The sequence below is a fragment of the Eutrigla gurnardus genome, assembly GCF_963514095.1.
Source record: "Eutrigla gurnardus genome assembly, chromosome: 11".
In the NCBI taxonomy this organism is placed as follows: Eukaryota; Metazoa; Chordata; class Actinopteri; order Perciformes; family Triglidae; genus Eutrigla; species Eutrigla gurnardus.
This window is the reverse complement of record NC_139925.1, coordinates 20595682-20611039: the sequence shown is the minus strand read 5'-3', so window position 1 is coordinate 20611039 and position 15358 is coordinate 20595682. Positions and strand designations below refer to the sequence as shown.

The 15358-nt window shown below is 41.2% G+C and overlaps 1 protein-coding gene across 1 annotated transcript; it reads left to right on the top strand.

Annotated features, from left to right (window-relative positions):
- Positions 1-516: 516 nt before the first annotated feature.
- On the top strand, positions 517-10197 carry LOC311021252 (uncharacterized protein). Its single transcript, XM_084021707.1, has 7 exons — positions 517-641; positions 5824-5954; positions 6715-6837; positions 7015-7042; positions 7168-7206; positions 8452-8572; positions 9077-10197. Exons 1-7 carry the CDS (start codon positions 611-613, stop codon positions 9120-9122), a joined length of 519 nt encoding a protein of 172 aa, XP_083877833.1. The 5' UTR covers positions 517-610; the 3' UTR covers positions 9123-10197.
- The last annotated feature ends 5161 nt before the right edge of the window (positions 10198-15358 follow it).

The window sequence follows — 15358 nt, the reverse complement described above, 5'->3', positions numbered from 1 at the left end:
AACATTTTAACATGTGCAAAAAAAACCACCAAAATCCTGAAATGTCCATGGGTAAAAGTGACTGGTATTTACACAGTTTGGTGGGAATTCAATAGTGATTTGCACTGTTTGTTTTTTTTCTAACAATATGACAGCACACACTTCACACATCAGTTTAAACTCTGGGCTGTGCAGGATATCAGCTATAATTATAGAGCTTGTGGTACCTTGCTCTATACAGGAAACATCAGCACTGAGAAGTGATGCATCTGTCGAGTATCGGCCATGGCACCACTGGATCGACTCTCTTCCTCTTTAATGATGGAAGAAGTCACTTATGCAAAATACGGCAGCAGAAGACATGAGATGTGTGAAACACTCACGAGATGTGTGAAACACTCTCTCACTGTCAAACCACACACCACTTCCTCCCCCTACCTCCCTCGCCCTGAGAGCGGCGATGTGATAGGATATGGTAGTTGATATGATAATTCTGGAAGCATAAAGGGTCGAATTATAAACGAAAGCACACAGACTGGCAGAGAGAAGAGGACGCACACGACTGCTTTGGTTGATTCCCGAGAAGAAGCGTTCTTTGTGCAAGTGCGAGTCACGCGACTCAGGTGCGCAGATGTTGCGGATTGCGCTGGTGTTGATGTCCCGTAAGTAACTTTCTTACTGAATAACCGAAGCCATACAACCTGTAGCGTGCATTGCACGAGAAGTCATCGTTACTTATAATTCGTTGGCGGTATCTTTAGTCTGGAGTCAAGTATGCATTCATAAAAAGCATAGTTGGAATGTTGGATCGTTTTATTGTTGGGGCGTTTTTTATGGTGAGAATCACGGTGAGAATCATGTTGGACAATAGAAACACAATTAACTGCAGAAATGTTTCATCATTCGATTCAATTCATATATTCATTATTTATATGAGATTTTGGGTGAGCAGCGGCGAGCTGCCATTGATTGGTTTGTTGATGCTTGTTATAGTATTTCAGAGGTTATTTTGCGCATGTTAATGCGGACTTGATTCCTTGTAACCAGACTGGCATGTTTTGGTTTTGATGCGTGTGGAGGTTGAATGTGAAATGTGCTTATGTGCTGGCATACAGGCTTGTAATAATGGATGTGTTTTGAGTAAGTCCTCGCTCTGAGGCACGCGCAAGTGTGATCATTATTACTGATTTTAATAAATCTTATTATGTTATAACTAGCGGTCTCTTGTGCTTGTTGTGTATATGTCACTGGATAACAGCAGGTTGTGCAAATTTCACGCCTTTTTAATTGTTCGATTGTTTTACAGTTTTTCTCAATTGCTAAAACACTAAACCCTATTGTCTGAACCAAATGCTCCGTTGCCTGAACGCTTTTTTGGCAAAACTATAAGCACTTTTCACCTGTTTAGACACAACTTGCCAACACATTTTCATTGTGATGCACCTGTGTTGCATAATGGTGAGCACAGGTGGCAAAAGTCAAACACAAGTAAAGCACAAAAGTCACTGGTTGAACACAACAACTCAAAATTGATCACACTTGTGGCTAATGATGTGAGGGAACATATATTCAGAGAGCACTGGTTTGTGAGGCACTACAATGGATAGAAATCTGAGAGGAGGAGTTTGTGTGAGAGGTGGTCGAGGTGGTCAGCGAAGACAAAGGACATTCCCTGATCCCAGGTTGGTGCCCCGTATATTCATGATTATATCATAATAATATATTAAATATAACTAGAAAATTCCCCCGCCGGGAAATTTTGAGAGGGAGGCAGTGGGCCGCCGCCCGGGGGTAAAAGTTTAAAGTTTAAACGGAGTTTCTAGGTGAAAGAATGACCGAGCAGAAGACGTTTGACTAAAAAAACTACATTTCCCATTACTAAATGTAGTTTTTAGTACATTCCTGTCCACCAATCAGAGCACACCACTCGTGTCTCCATTTTAAAGTTTAAATGGAGTTTCTAGGTGAAAGTATGGACGAGAAGAAGACGTTTGACTAAAAAAACTACATTTCCCACTACTAAATGTAGTTCTTAGTACATTCCTGTCCACCAATCAGAGCACACCACTCGTGTCTCCATTTTAAAGTTTAAATGGAGTTTCTAGGTGAAAGTATGGACGAGCAGAAGACGTTTGACTAAAAAAACTACATTTCCCACTACTAAATGTAGTTTTTAGTACATTCCTGTCCACCAATCAGAGCACACCACTCCTCTCTCCATTTTAAAGTTTAAATGGAGTTTCTATGTGAAAATATGCCCTGAACTCAGCTGTCACTCAAGTACTACCGAGTACTAGCGAGTACTAGCGAGTACTACCGAGTACTACCAAGTACTACCGAGTACTACTGAGTCTCAAGTACTGAGAACTACTAGGTACAATGTATTGTCAAACAGTTGAGTGCTTCGCACTCAACTGTTTCCCTGTACAGGTCACTGAACTCAGCTGTCACTCAAGTACTACCGAGTACTCCATTTTAAAGTTTAAATGGAGTTTCTAGGTGAAAGTATGGACGAGCAGAAGACGATTGACTAAAAAAAATACATATCCCACTACTAAATGTAGTTTTTAGTACATTCTTGTCCACCAATCAGAGCACACCTGCTGTCAGTTATGAAGATCAGTGCCACACAGTGCTGTCACCATGGCAACGGCCCTTGCTGCGTGTGTATGACTGCTTTGGAGCGTCTCTCTGCTTCTCTCTATCGCTCAATTCCCCCTCTGCGCATGGGTCCGAACAAAAGCATGCCACGCTCACACCGAAACTCCTATCGCCAAAATTTTCGCACCGTTAGCGCCACAAGACTCGGCTGAAGACACTGATGACTTTTATTTTTTCCTAGTGTCAGAAATGTGGACGCTAGGGCGAGTTAGAAATGCTGTTCATATCAGGTTTCTTTGAAAATCTGCTTCTCAATTAACATTAGAGCGGATGAGGAAAAAAAGAGACTTGGCCGCGCTTAGAGGTTGCTAGTTCAAATTCTGTAAATCGCACAGACTTTTTGAGCACATTGTGAGAGACAGGACAAGTTTGTCTACAAAATTGGAAAATATCACGTCTGTAGAGTGAAGATCGTGGCCGGGAGGAGTTTGGAAAGGAAAAAACTCTGAGAAGCCCCCACACTCTAACTGATGATGTCACGCACTCTAGCCCAGAAGGTTCCACGCAATACACACCCATTGTAATCTCATGATTTCTCCCGAAACGATCATGGTCATTGAACAGTGATTGATCAAAAACTATATGAGCTATTGAAACGCGGATTGGCACACCAGCACACAAGACTTGTGTCTACGTTTTAGAGTTTAAATGGAGCTTCTAGGTGAAAGTATGACTGCGCAATTAATATTCTGGACTTCTTTTAAATAGCACACCGATCGCGATCAAGGCGCACGTTTTGATGTAACATTCGCGTAGGTGCTCGTTTTTGTTTGGCAGTTTTAGGGAAACAAAAAAAGGTAAGAAGAGGAATAATAATATGAAGAAAAAACACGCAGGATTTCAATAGTTTGTCTCTGCAAACAGTAGGTGGCTGTGCTTAGCACTGCCTCCCTAATTATTAATATCGATAATCATATTGACATTAATAATTAGCTGTTGATAACCAAATCTGCTCCTGCTACTACCCCAACAACAGTGTGAGAGGATGAGTGGACGATCATGGTGGAAACAACGGCGTGTGATTCCAGATTGAGTCATTTTAGAAACAAAGGTCCAGACATCCAGACTCGGAGGTCCGTAAGCTCAGGAGTAAGGCCGGCCTGGTAATGGTGCTCTGGAGGATTTATAAGCGTTTCTTGGGGCTGAATTTTGTAAATATTGAATTGATTATTGTTTTAGTTAAAGGGATGTTGTTTGGCAATATCTGAATTGGCACATTGATATTTTATATTTTCTCTATTTTACATTCATGCTCTGATTATTGAACCAGTAAATTAGAAGTTACTCAGCAGTAACTCAGTATTTGAGTAGTTTTTTTCACTGAATACCTTTTACTCTTACTCAGGTAACTGTAATTTGTATGACTACTTTTTACTTCTACCTGAGTAAAACTATTCTAAAGTAACAACAGTCTTACCTGAGTACAGTTTTTGGTTACTCCACCCACCTCTGCCGTTCACCATCGACTTTGCTTAAGACAGCAAGGTTCTAAAAGTGATATAATTTGTATGCATATTATATTTAATTTGTTAAATGAGAGGTTGAGAAAATCAAAATTCTAATTCTTCTATTATTGTTGTATTTATACTGTAACGCCTGCGCCTGGTTCACACTGGACGCGGAAGCGCCGCGAATAGACGCGTAGCGGAGCCCGCTTCCATTCGGCGCCCCTGTTAAGCTATGGTGTCGTTCACACTGGACGCGGAGCGCCGCGAATACGCGCGGCCCTCCCGCGCCGTGAAGCGATCGTTTCGGCGTCTGCTCTATTTTTTGAACGCGTCAATTCTGGCAGGAAATCACACAGAGAAACACGAAACAATCCGGTCAATTTTCAAAATAAAAGCAATTTTCAAAATAAAATACCGCGATTGACAAACGCGATCATATTTATGTATCTCAACTCGCACTGGGAAACAGGAAGAGAGAATACATTTAATAAATGTGAAGAGTAGATAAAAAAAAGTGTATTTCAACGGTATATCTGCACTACTACTGTCTACTACCATACACACTCTCTGTCTGTGTGTGTGTGTCCCTCTCTCTCTCTCGCTCTCTTTCTCTCTCTCTCAGAGAGAGAACGGATAAACACAAGAACGGATAAATACAAGAAGTGTACAAACTTCTTGGTTACAGAAACATGGCGTATTAATTGTACGGGGTTTAATGGAAAAAAATAGCTCTGAATGAACAACAGCTGAGCAGAAGCGCTTGTCGACCGCCGCGGAGAAATACGCGTCTGGTCTGAACGGGGTGTGCGCGGATCGCTCGCGATTTTCGGCGCCGCGCCCGCGTCCAGTGTGAACCAGGCGTAATAGTCCAAACTTATGTGAATATGTATATTGCATAGTTTTAGTGAAATAACAGTCTTTGCCTCATTGCCTCTAGAAACATAGGAAAAAACAGCTTGACAGTAAAATAACACATATTATCTCTCTAATGCACTTTCCCCATGACAAGAGAAACGTACAGAAACTAAAAAAAAAGAAGAAAGCCCGACATACTTTTCCCCCACAGCACGCTGTGTGGTTAATGGCTATAACTTGTGAGAGGTGTGTGTGCAGAGTTGGACGACACAGAGGATGCTCATTGCTCACTTCACTTCGTCAGTCATCTTGCAAGAATTGACCGTGCACAGACGAATACTGCTGAAAAACCTACTCACCGGACCAGTTGTTTACTCCCTGTCTGTCAAAAAGTGAGGTTTCGTGAGACGAGCAGTGGCCTCTCCAGCAGCTTAGCGTTAAGCAGCAGGGCATGTCTGGGCACGTCAGGGCAGTGATGGCAGAGTGAGGGCACTACCGACCAAGGTAGATCTAAATTATTATTATTTTGTTTTATTTATTCTTATTTTGGGCCACACAGACACACACACACACACACACACACACACACACACACACACACACACACACACACTCTTTGGGAGGAAAAAATCACTTTGACAAAAGGGCACTTTGGGCATCAAGGGGCAAAGGGGCAGGTGCTCCAGCACTCTGCGTCCCCCCCCCCCTCTGCACGTGCCTGCTTTGGAGATTCATTAAACACCATGTTACAGGCAGTAGAATGCTTTCATGTAAGTTTGGCATCTCGGTCATGAAGACGAACATAATAATGCTCACATGATCTTTGCTAAAACAACGTTATCTGAGCAGCAGTTTTCTCTTGTGTTTCTTCTTCCCCCAGTCGTCATCGTGAAGGTTTGCAGTGCTCAGGAGGACATTCCCTGCTCCGTCACTCAGGATGGTGGAGCGACTCTGTACAGTATACCGAAGTTCAAAGCGACGGACTGCTTCTACCATTGGATGAACAGCACTGTGAGTCAGACAAGCCGGGATGGTTTTATTCTGACGTGATACATGTCTGTGTTAAAACAATCACAGGGCAAAACACTATGCATACTTTCTCATGGTAGACATGATTAGCCTGTGATAGCACTGGTGTAACTTATTAATATCAGTGATGAACCCGTGCAATGCACAGGCACAATGGAAGTCCCGTGATTAGGACCAAAAAAAAGGTGAAAAACAACTTTTTGACAGGTTAATCTTTCCAACTTGGAAAGATTAATAAAAGTCTGAAAGTTATGTCAGGTGAAATTTTTGTTGCTGTTATAATATTAATTTTGACCACATTTAGGCCCCGTATTCTAATTAGAACTAAAAGCATTCATGTTTTCTTCCAGGTGAGTTGTAATTCACATAACTTTACCTACGTGTTATGTCATATTCAGAAACACTTTCTGTTATATGACTTGAAATCCTCGTAACATACCGATAGCAATGAATACATGAAATGCTCCGACATAAAATAAAAAAAAATAAAAAAAATCATCTGTGGCTGTGGCAGGACTGTAAAATCCCATCCAGAGAAAATAATTGGACGGCCTGCCTGTCGTCAATGCTTACTTCCTGATTCCTGATTGTGTGCATCGTGAATGAAAATCAAGTGTGAATAACATCTCGCTTTTTTGTCATTGTCTCACTTTTCTATTTGTTTGGGGAACCTGGATGTGTGACCTGGAAATCTGAACCAGTTTGTAAAACTGTTGTGATTTTTTCCATTTGTCGACTGTAGAACCACGTGCTGGCAAATAAGGGGAATGATTTTGACAAGCTGGTGGTGATGAAAAGTGACCGGACTCTTCGTACCTGCAAGTGCTTGGAGTCGGTCCTTTACAGTCGCAGCTGCATCTCTGAGGTATTACAGAGTCAAAACATTACTGCACACATTACCTGTATTATTTGGACTGGAGCAGGTTATGTGTGATGAGAAGATTTAAGAGCTGTATTTTCCGATGGAAACCCCACATCGGTGCATTGTATTGTGATGAATGTTTCAGTAGAATCACTAATACAATCTATTCTCTCTGCTTAGGGGAGGAAACTGATGGGGATCTGCACCAGTGAGTATCATTAGCTGCCGTGTTTTGTCCAAAGTGACTTATGGTTATTTATTATAACTTTCATTTAGTTTCATTCAGTTTGAAATAATTGTTATTGTTATTTATACAATGTTCTTTAATTACAGCCAACTGCAGTGAAGATGCCGGGCTGAAGAACGGCCGAGGTAGGAACAAACATAAATCATCTGTTAGTTTATATTTGTATCGGATATCTTAGGAGTCGTATCAGGTAACAGCTCAGGCGTGATAAACATGTGAACTGAGCATAAAAGACAGAACGCGTGAATGAAAAACAATTATGAAACTTCTCCATTGAGTCAAAACCTGAGTGGGCTTTATGTAAAGGTTATGTGCCACCACTTCCTGTTGATCTAGAATGACATTGCAGATGTTTTGCATCAAAGCACTTTTCATTCATAAATACGAAAGTAAAGCGAAAGTAAAAACATTACATTTACTCTTGTTACTGTAACAAACTATATATATAAGATATATATATATATATATTTAAGATTGTTTTTTTTATAACTTAATGATTGTACTTGTCTGTACTACGCTGCATTTAAGTCACATCCATTAGCTTGTGAACAAAAGATGCACAACAAGGCAGGAAAATAAATTATGTTGAAAGATTAGCATGATTCTATTGAGGTAAAAAGAGCACTTCTACCCCTGATTTAAAGCTCTGGTCTACGATTTGAAAGATTTGTCAATTGAGCCAAAATTGATCCAATAGTAGCCATCTGGTCCGCATGGCTACTATTGGATCAATTTTCCGGTCCAATCCTCGCTCACTCTCCTGCTCACGCCTCGTCCCGACTCACTTCCACATTTGAAACTACGAGCAGACAAGACGCTTGTTGCCCTGAGCAGTTCAGGTATGGAGGGAAAGCAGAGCGGCAGTAGCAAGCAGCCTCTGCTTGTCCCGCTGGCAAAGGCTGAAAGAAAGAGAAAGTCTGTCACTGTAAAGACGAACACAAAGCGGAGATGCAATGTAAAGAGCGCTCAAACCAGAGTAAACCTCGGGTCATCATTTGAACGGTGGCGAAAGCTCTGCTAAGATATGGATATGAAGAGCGATGCTGATACAGCAGGGTTTCTGTTGAACAGCAGGGCTCTCAAGTCTCACGCATTTCAACCTGTTCACACGCCACATCTAGTATTTCTCACGCAGACAAATTAACGGGATCATTAAAAAAACATTCTCATATTTTACGCAAATTGTTCACCGAAATGTGTTTCTGAAAACATTTTATGCGAGAAATAAGCTATGCAGTTGCTGAATCTTTCTCAACAGTCAGTTTAAAATATATTCAAGAGCTTGCAAGAGGAACTATTGCACTTTTGAAGTAAATTAAAAATGTTGCCCCTTGATGGGTAAACTGTGAAACAATCTGTTCTCTTGGCAGAAATTCTGGAGCCATCCAGCCACTGGATCATTGGCATCAGCCTGGGGCTGGTGGGGCTGGGGCTGGTGGGGCTGCTGGGGCTGGGGCTGCTGGGCTACAGGTTCAGAGATGGTGTTGACAGGTACCTTGAATCATGCTATTAATATATAACATGACCAGCATCTGGTAACATTACCACCATTAACATTGTATGTTACAGCATTACCTCCTGAGAAGAGTCACTGGTTAAATTGTGTTTCTGTTACCAAAAATGAAAAATACTTTTCCATCCTTTGCCCAGCTGATTCTGATAATTGTAACTTATACCATTGAATCTAATATGAAAGGCTACATTCTGTTTGTTCTACTGACGAGTAGATATGGTTTCAGTTGTGATTTATAAAGCTTATATCTTGAAATGGCTGGTTTATCTATTCAAAATAATATAAGGTGAAAGTCAGGAACATCTATTTATAGATACGGACTGTTGTGGATTCGACCACAATGATTGTCATTTTTACAAAGTGTGTTCTCCCCCCCCAAAACACGACTGTGAAACACTAGTCTAGTGCGCTACTTTGTAACATGTTACCCAACACTAAACTTGACCTCGCTGTTCTCACCTGTCACGTTTTCTAATCCTCAGAGGCTTTTACTCTTCGGTGAAGACGCAGGACGACGTGGTTGTCTGATGTGGAGGAACTTCGAACTATGTATTATGTTTAATCAATATGCCAAAAAATCATGTCACTATAAGCTCAAGACTTCTCTTTTTATTCCACTCACGTTAATGCCTTAGTCCCCCCCACCTATTTTGTGTCCTATTGTCGTTTAGTTTTATGCATGTTCGTGTGTGTGTGTGTGTGTGTGTGTGTGTGTGTGTGTATGTGTGTCTATATTTTTTTATTATCCTATCGTATGTCTTTAGTTTTTAAGGTTTTACTCCAGAGTTTCCTCAGGGGGGTCCTCTACGCTGGGAGCTGAGTCGGGGCTGCTGCTGGGGGTACTGTCCTTGGATCCCTTCGGCCTGATCAGCTGTTGTCTGTCAGGGTCGGAGGGCCTGGGCACAGGTGCCCCCCGTGGCACAGACTGTGGCTCCTCCCAGCATGGATGGCCCCAACGACGGCGCTCCCTCGACCCTCAGTGCATTGCCATGTCTCCCTATTGCCAGTAGTAAAGCCCTGATTATGGCAACGGCAACGCAACGGCCACGCAGTTGCTTGGAGACCGTGATGGTTCTGCGTTGGGTTTACGTGTCGAAATGCAATTCAATGCCACACCGGGAAAGGGCGCTATGTTTTTTTGTAAAGACTGACCGACCGACCGAGACTCTTGACGTATATCATCGTAAGCTTCGTTATAGCCTATTTGTTTACTTTCCGGCTTTAAACGTCCACATTTTTTCAGAACTTGGTGTTTTATTTCTTTGTGCAAAAGCGAGAAGGTGCAAACAATAAAACGAGGTGAAAACAATAAAAGTAGCCTTTTAAAAGTTTAAATGGCGGTGTTTATGAGTGGAAACCGGATAGCGGTCTCCAGCGGATGTAGTTAGCGGACCAATCACAGCCAATGCCGCTGCGTTGGTGCTGCGTTGGTGTTGCGTCGCCTCGACGCGCGTCTAGGATTTTTGGGAGGTACACGTCAGGCCCTTGCGTTGGACGTAAGGGGGGTCCGCAAGGACGTAAGGGGTCCGCAAGCCCCCTTGCGTTGTGTCGACGCGGAAGCATAACTCAGCCTTAAGAGTGTGCAGATGTGTGTGTGTGTGTGTGTGTGTGTGTATGTAGTATGGAAGGTGGGAGGGAGGGGTTTTCTTTACTGTCTTTCTTGTGTAAAGCACTTTGTGCTGCACACCCGGTGTATGAAAAGTGCTTAATAAATAAAGTTTGAAGTTTTATAGTTACCAGTCATTAATTGGTGCACAGATGAAAAGTTCTTGAGGCTGTGGAAGCTTAGAGGCTCTCTGCGGCACCAGTGAGTGCACTTTGAGGACTAACAGCCACTAATCCAATAAGATCATTCATAGACTTTCAATTGAATCACATCATGATGATGCCATGTATGATGAGAGAGAAATAATAATAATAATAATAATAATAATAATAATAATAATAATAATAATAATAATAATAATAATAATAATAATAATAATACGATAACAAGCACAAACCTCAGTAAGAATTGGCTAACCCATTGATCTGTTGGTATTCACATGAACCTGAGCTGTGGAAGATATTTGACTCCTATCTGTGCATAACTCTCCAAGATGAAAGAACTTCATGTTCACATGATCACAAAAAAAAAAAAATGCTTCCTCTCCGGCCACACATTCAAATCTCATCTGAGCTAAACCTTATAAGATAATTACAATAAAAACTGTTGCTGCACTGGTAAAAAGACTGTATGAACATGAGATGAGACGACTTTAACAGGAAATGACAACTGGAAATGCCAAAAGCTACTTGACCTCAAAACACAGAACAGGAGCATAACAATGTACTGAGAAGTATGGATCACAGGTAAAAAGAGCAGAGATTTTGTGTTGAGTTTTGTTTATTTTTTTCATTGTGATCTTTTTTCAGCAGAATAACTGAAAAATAAAGAATTAAAACAGACACATGCAAAAAAAAGACATGTAAATGCAAAGGAGCTGTTTAAGACTGACTGAATGTACTACACATACAACAGCCTGAAACCTAAACTGCATGATTGACATTACTCTATTTTTTATATTCACGATAAAAGGAACTAACTAACTTTAGGAAGGTAAAGAAGCGTGTCATGCGAGGACTTCTGTGTCGAGCTCATGTCACGTCAAGACAATGAGACGGGCCATAGGAGGAATTCATTTCAAAGTCTGGTTTCACAACCCCGGAAAGTTATCAGTATTTTAAAATAGTGGTGAAAGTTGTTGGGTGTGCAGATTTTAGGACAAAGAAAATAACGTGGTTATGAACAGGGGGACGTGACTGTCAAATGAAGAAAAATCAGGGGAATCCCAAAGTCATCAAGTCATCAGGGGAACCATGAATGACGGCAAAATACATTCTGCATGCCTCCCTTTGAGAGCTGTGATAAGGGAGCGCGGAGCAAAACTAACAAAAGATAAATCAAGGCAGGTTATTCATACAGCACATTTAAAAACAACAAGAGTTGAAACAAATTATGATTATATCAGGTTATGATCTGCCTCATTTCAGGTTTACACAATAAAAGACATAAAAGGCAATTCAACATAATGTAAGACAATAATGATCCAATAAAAGAATAGTACAAGTGGAAGAAGAAGTGAGGAGAAACTGAATCAAACCGGACAGTATATTGAAAGCCAGTAAGGGGATATTAGACATAAAGAAAATAATAGTTCAAATAAAACCTGTTGCATGTGGTAGAGTGGTTGCCAAGACAACACTGATGATTGCACAAAACAAAGCAGATGTCATGTACAGCTGGGTTCAATGTTTAACTTGTTCACACATATGCATGCACTTGTGTGATAAAGACCTGACAAAGTCCTCCAATATGACAGCATTATTAAATAATGTTTTCTTATATGTGTCTGACAGATGAGTTGGGAGCACATCTTATAAATGCTATTCTTTCATGCAGTTGTTTCATGTCACCAAATTTGTTCTCACAGTTTGACGTAAGAGTTGCAACCACGGGCTTCCGTTCAGGTGTCAGGTCTCATTACTCATGATTCAGCGAGTCAAGAAAATCTCAAACATCTCAGCGTGACTCATGGTACAATCCAAACAGGATTGCCTCTCTATATGAATGTCTAATGTAAAGTGTGTTGTCATATTAGAAGTTAAACAAATCAAAGAGGAAGTTGTCATATGTCAACTTGAGGTTACCCACAAACTGTATACAGGTTACGATAAATCAGAGGGTCCTATCTTGTGGAGGAAGCAAACTCTTCTTATGACCATATTTGGAAGACAGTTCCTGTTTGAACTGTGACATGCTGTTTGTGGTACGAAAACAACCCAGCTGCAGCACATTGACCACAGTTCTCTGAGGAGGATTTGATTTTCACTAAGCATCACTAGACAAACGTATAATCTAACGTCATTTTAAGCCGACAGGTGATTTCTTGCTGTTATTATGCTGTTGTTGTTATTGTGTGTGTGTGTGTGAACATCTATGGTACAGATATGTCTAGGGCAGTTTCTTTTGATCGCTGTGAACGCGGAGCCAAAAAATACCCAAACTTTTTTAAAGCACCACACACATGGACATGGAGTGTTATGGGAAGTGTGATACCTGCATGTGTGTGAATTAAGAAGCCGCTGCTCCCTCATTGCAGCCAGTGAAGACGAGTGATATTAGTCAGTAAAAGTGTATTAGGTCAGCTCATAAACACAGCACAGCCTCATGAGACGGCCACATGTTATGTCCTCTGGTGAAGACTCCATTAAAGCCTCTGATTGTGGAAAAGATCTTTGAGCCGAGTTGCCCGGACTCTAGAACAGGGGTTCCCAAACTTTTCAGCCCACAACCTCCAAAAAGTGGTGCCAGAGACTGGCGACCCCCAACATCCCCGGAGGTGACTGAAACATAAGAATGCATGCACACAGGACACACCCACTAACAGGCGGATCCAAACTAGGGCATAACGACAACTGAAAAGAACAGAGCAGCCTGACAACCCTGATATGATTTCACATAAACAATTTACTATTAGATAAAAGCAGAATATCTCAGTCAAAGTAATCTCCATGTAATTTATGAGTGAACATTTTTACTGTCATTTGCAAACTTATTTTTTTATGTTTCCTGAAGAACATCTCAGTCAAAGTAATGAAATTCATCTCGTGACCCTCCGGGGGGTCCCGACCCCCACTTTGGGAACCCTTGCTCTAGAAATGCGAGCCAAAGTTGTATTAGCATCAAACAGCATGTTCGTTACTATGGTTACCAACAAGCTGTGAAGGTAACTGTTTCTCATAGTAGACACGTGTTGCAGTCATTGTGAAAACACTTCTGTTCAAAAAGCAAAAACAGACCAGGGCCCTCATTTATCAACAGTGTGTAGAAAAGGTTCTAAAAGGTCATATGAATCAAATGTGTACAGTCTATGTACGGTATTTATCAAACATGCGCACCCTGGTTGTACACACACCAGTATGTAATCAGCGTTTGAATCCCACATGGTCCAAACCACCATGCTCGCACATTTGGGATAATTTGTTTTCAGAAACGCCCCCAATTAACCTTATATGGTAAGAAAACATCCCTTTTCCCCCTCATTGGAAAAACAAAGCTGCAAGCAAAGAAGAGAAACTTTTCTGCCACAGAAATGTAGGTGCTTGTTGCTTAAGTTGAATCCAACCACAAGCTGTTTGTATTATTTGTACATTGATGGAACATGCCAGTGGCCAAAAAACCCAGGGTGGACAGGACTGTAACAGGAATGGCTTTTGTTTGCTCAAACATAGGGCCTAAAATCATCATGGCATAAATCTGCCAATACCACTCTGTGCTCTCACCAAACAGCACATCGTTTACTAAATCTAACAGTAATGCAAGATGAGCCATGTTACATTTTCAAATACCTGTCACAGGTGTCTTTTATAAATCTTGACACCAATTAGGCTACATGTCTGTTCCTAACTACACAAAATTGTGTGTGTAATTATTAATTTGTGGATGTTGAGATTGTTTAATGCATGCTGTGACCCTCGCAATGCTTTCTATTTGCAGTTTCCCTTTTCTATCACTGCTGTGTGTTGATAAACGATGGTCCTGGAATTCCCAGCGAAGGCTGACAACGCCACAGCCTGGCTCTGGAGATCTGAAGTAAAGTAGCAGAGTCCCTCTCACTGCCACTCCCACAGTACAGAGCCAGATTACTCCCACCAAGCTGCAGGCACATCCACACATGTAAGACGTGAGAGAGAGTGGTGGAGCTGGGAAGACACATTCATCATGACTCAGCTCAACTGGAAAAGTAGAATGACGGCATTTTTTATTCTTTTCTATCGTACAGACATAGACATCGTTTCTATGATATATTATGGTTTCTATAATATTTCCACATTAACATGCTTATCAAATCACCACCGAGTCAAATAGTCACTTGTATTGTATTGAATCTTTTAGTCTGATCATGTGTTCTCATGTCACATCTGAATAGATCCTCATAGATCTCCCCTCCTCTGTAGGTCCCACTGTGGTTGTATTCATTTATTAAGCTGCCATACTAAATAAATATGGCAAATAACAATTAATATGCTGCAACGGATATTTTAGAGGTCAAAGTTACTTCATTGAGAAGCTTCCCTACATTTCACAAACGGTCCTTTGAGGTGAAAACTCGCCCTGAACTATTAATAGCAATACTAAGGAAACCACTGTGGACTTTAACCTGCAGCCTCTCATCTCCTGCCAACGTGGTCTGTGTGATGACCACAGTCTGAGGTCCACAATGACATCAAGAGTTGAGACAATGAACGGAAACGGTCTGTGGTGCGATAGTGAAAGATGTGATACATCTTACCAGTTAACTGCTGTACAGCCACCAGATGTCAGCAGAGCGTTAGGTTTCTTTAAACTGACTTCACACACACACAGAATGTTCTGACAAAAAAAAAACAGGCCTGTGCAAACAATGTCAGTATATGATCTCACTTGACCCTGAAGAGGTGTTTAAATATTTTAAAAGTGTGACTGTAAGAAGAAAATTAAAAGTAGTACACACACACACACACACACACACACACTGTCATGGACTATGTTCCACTCAGCTCAAACACCAAGAAACTCCCGGAGACGGATGATTAATTTCCATGAAGTTTACTGGGCACATTGTGAAACTGCAGCACAATACAAAATACAATGACATTCCTTTAATCACATACAGAGTGTAAATCGCACCGCTTAGCTAATAACCGTGTAGCATATGTTAAACACAATGGAGCTAATAAAG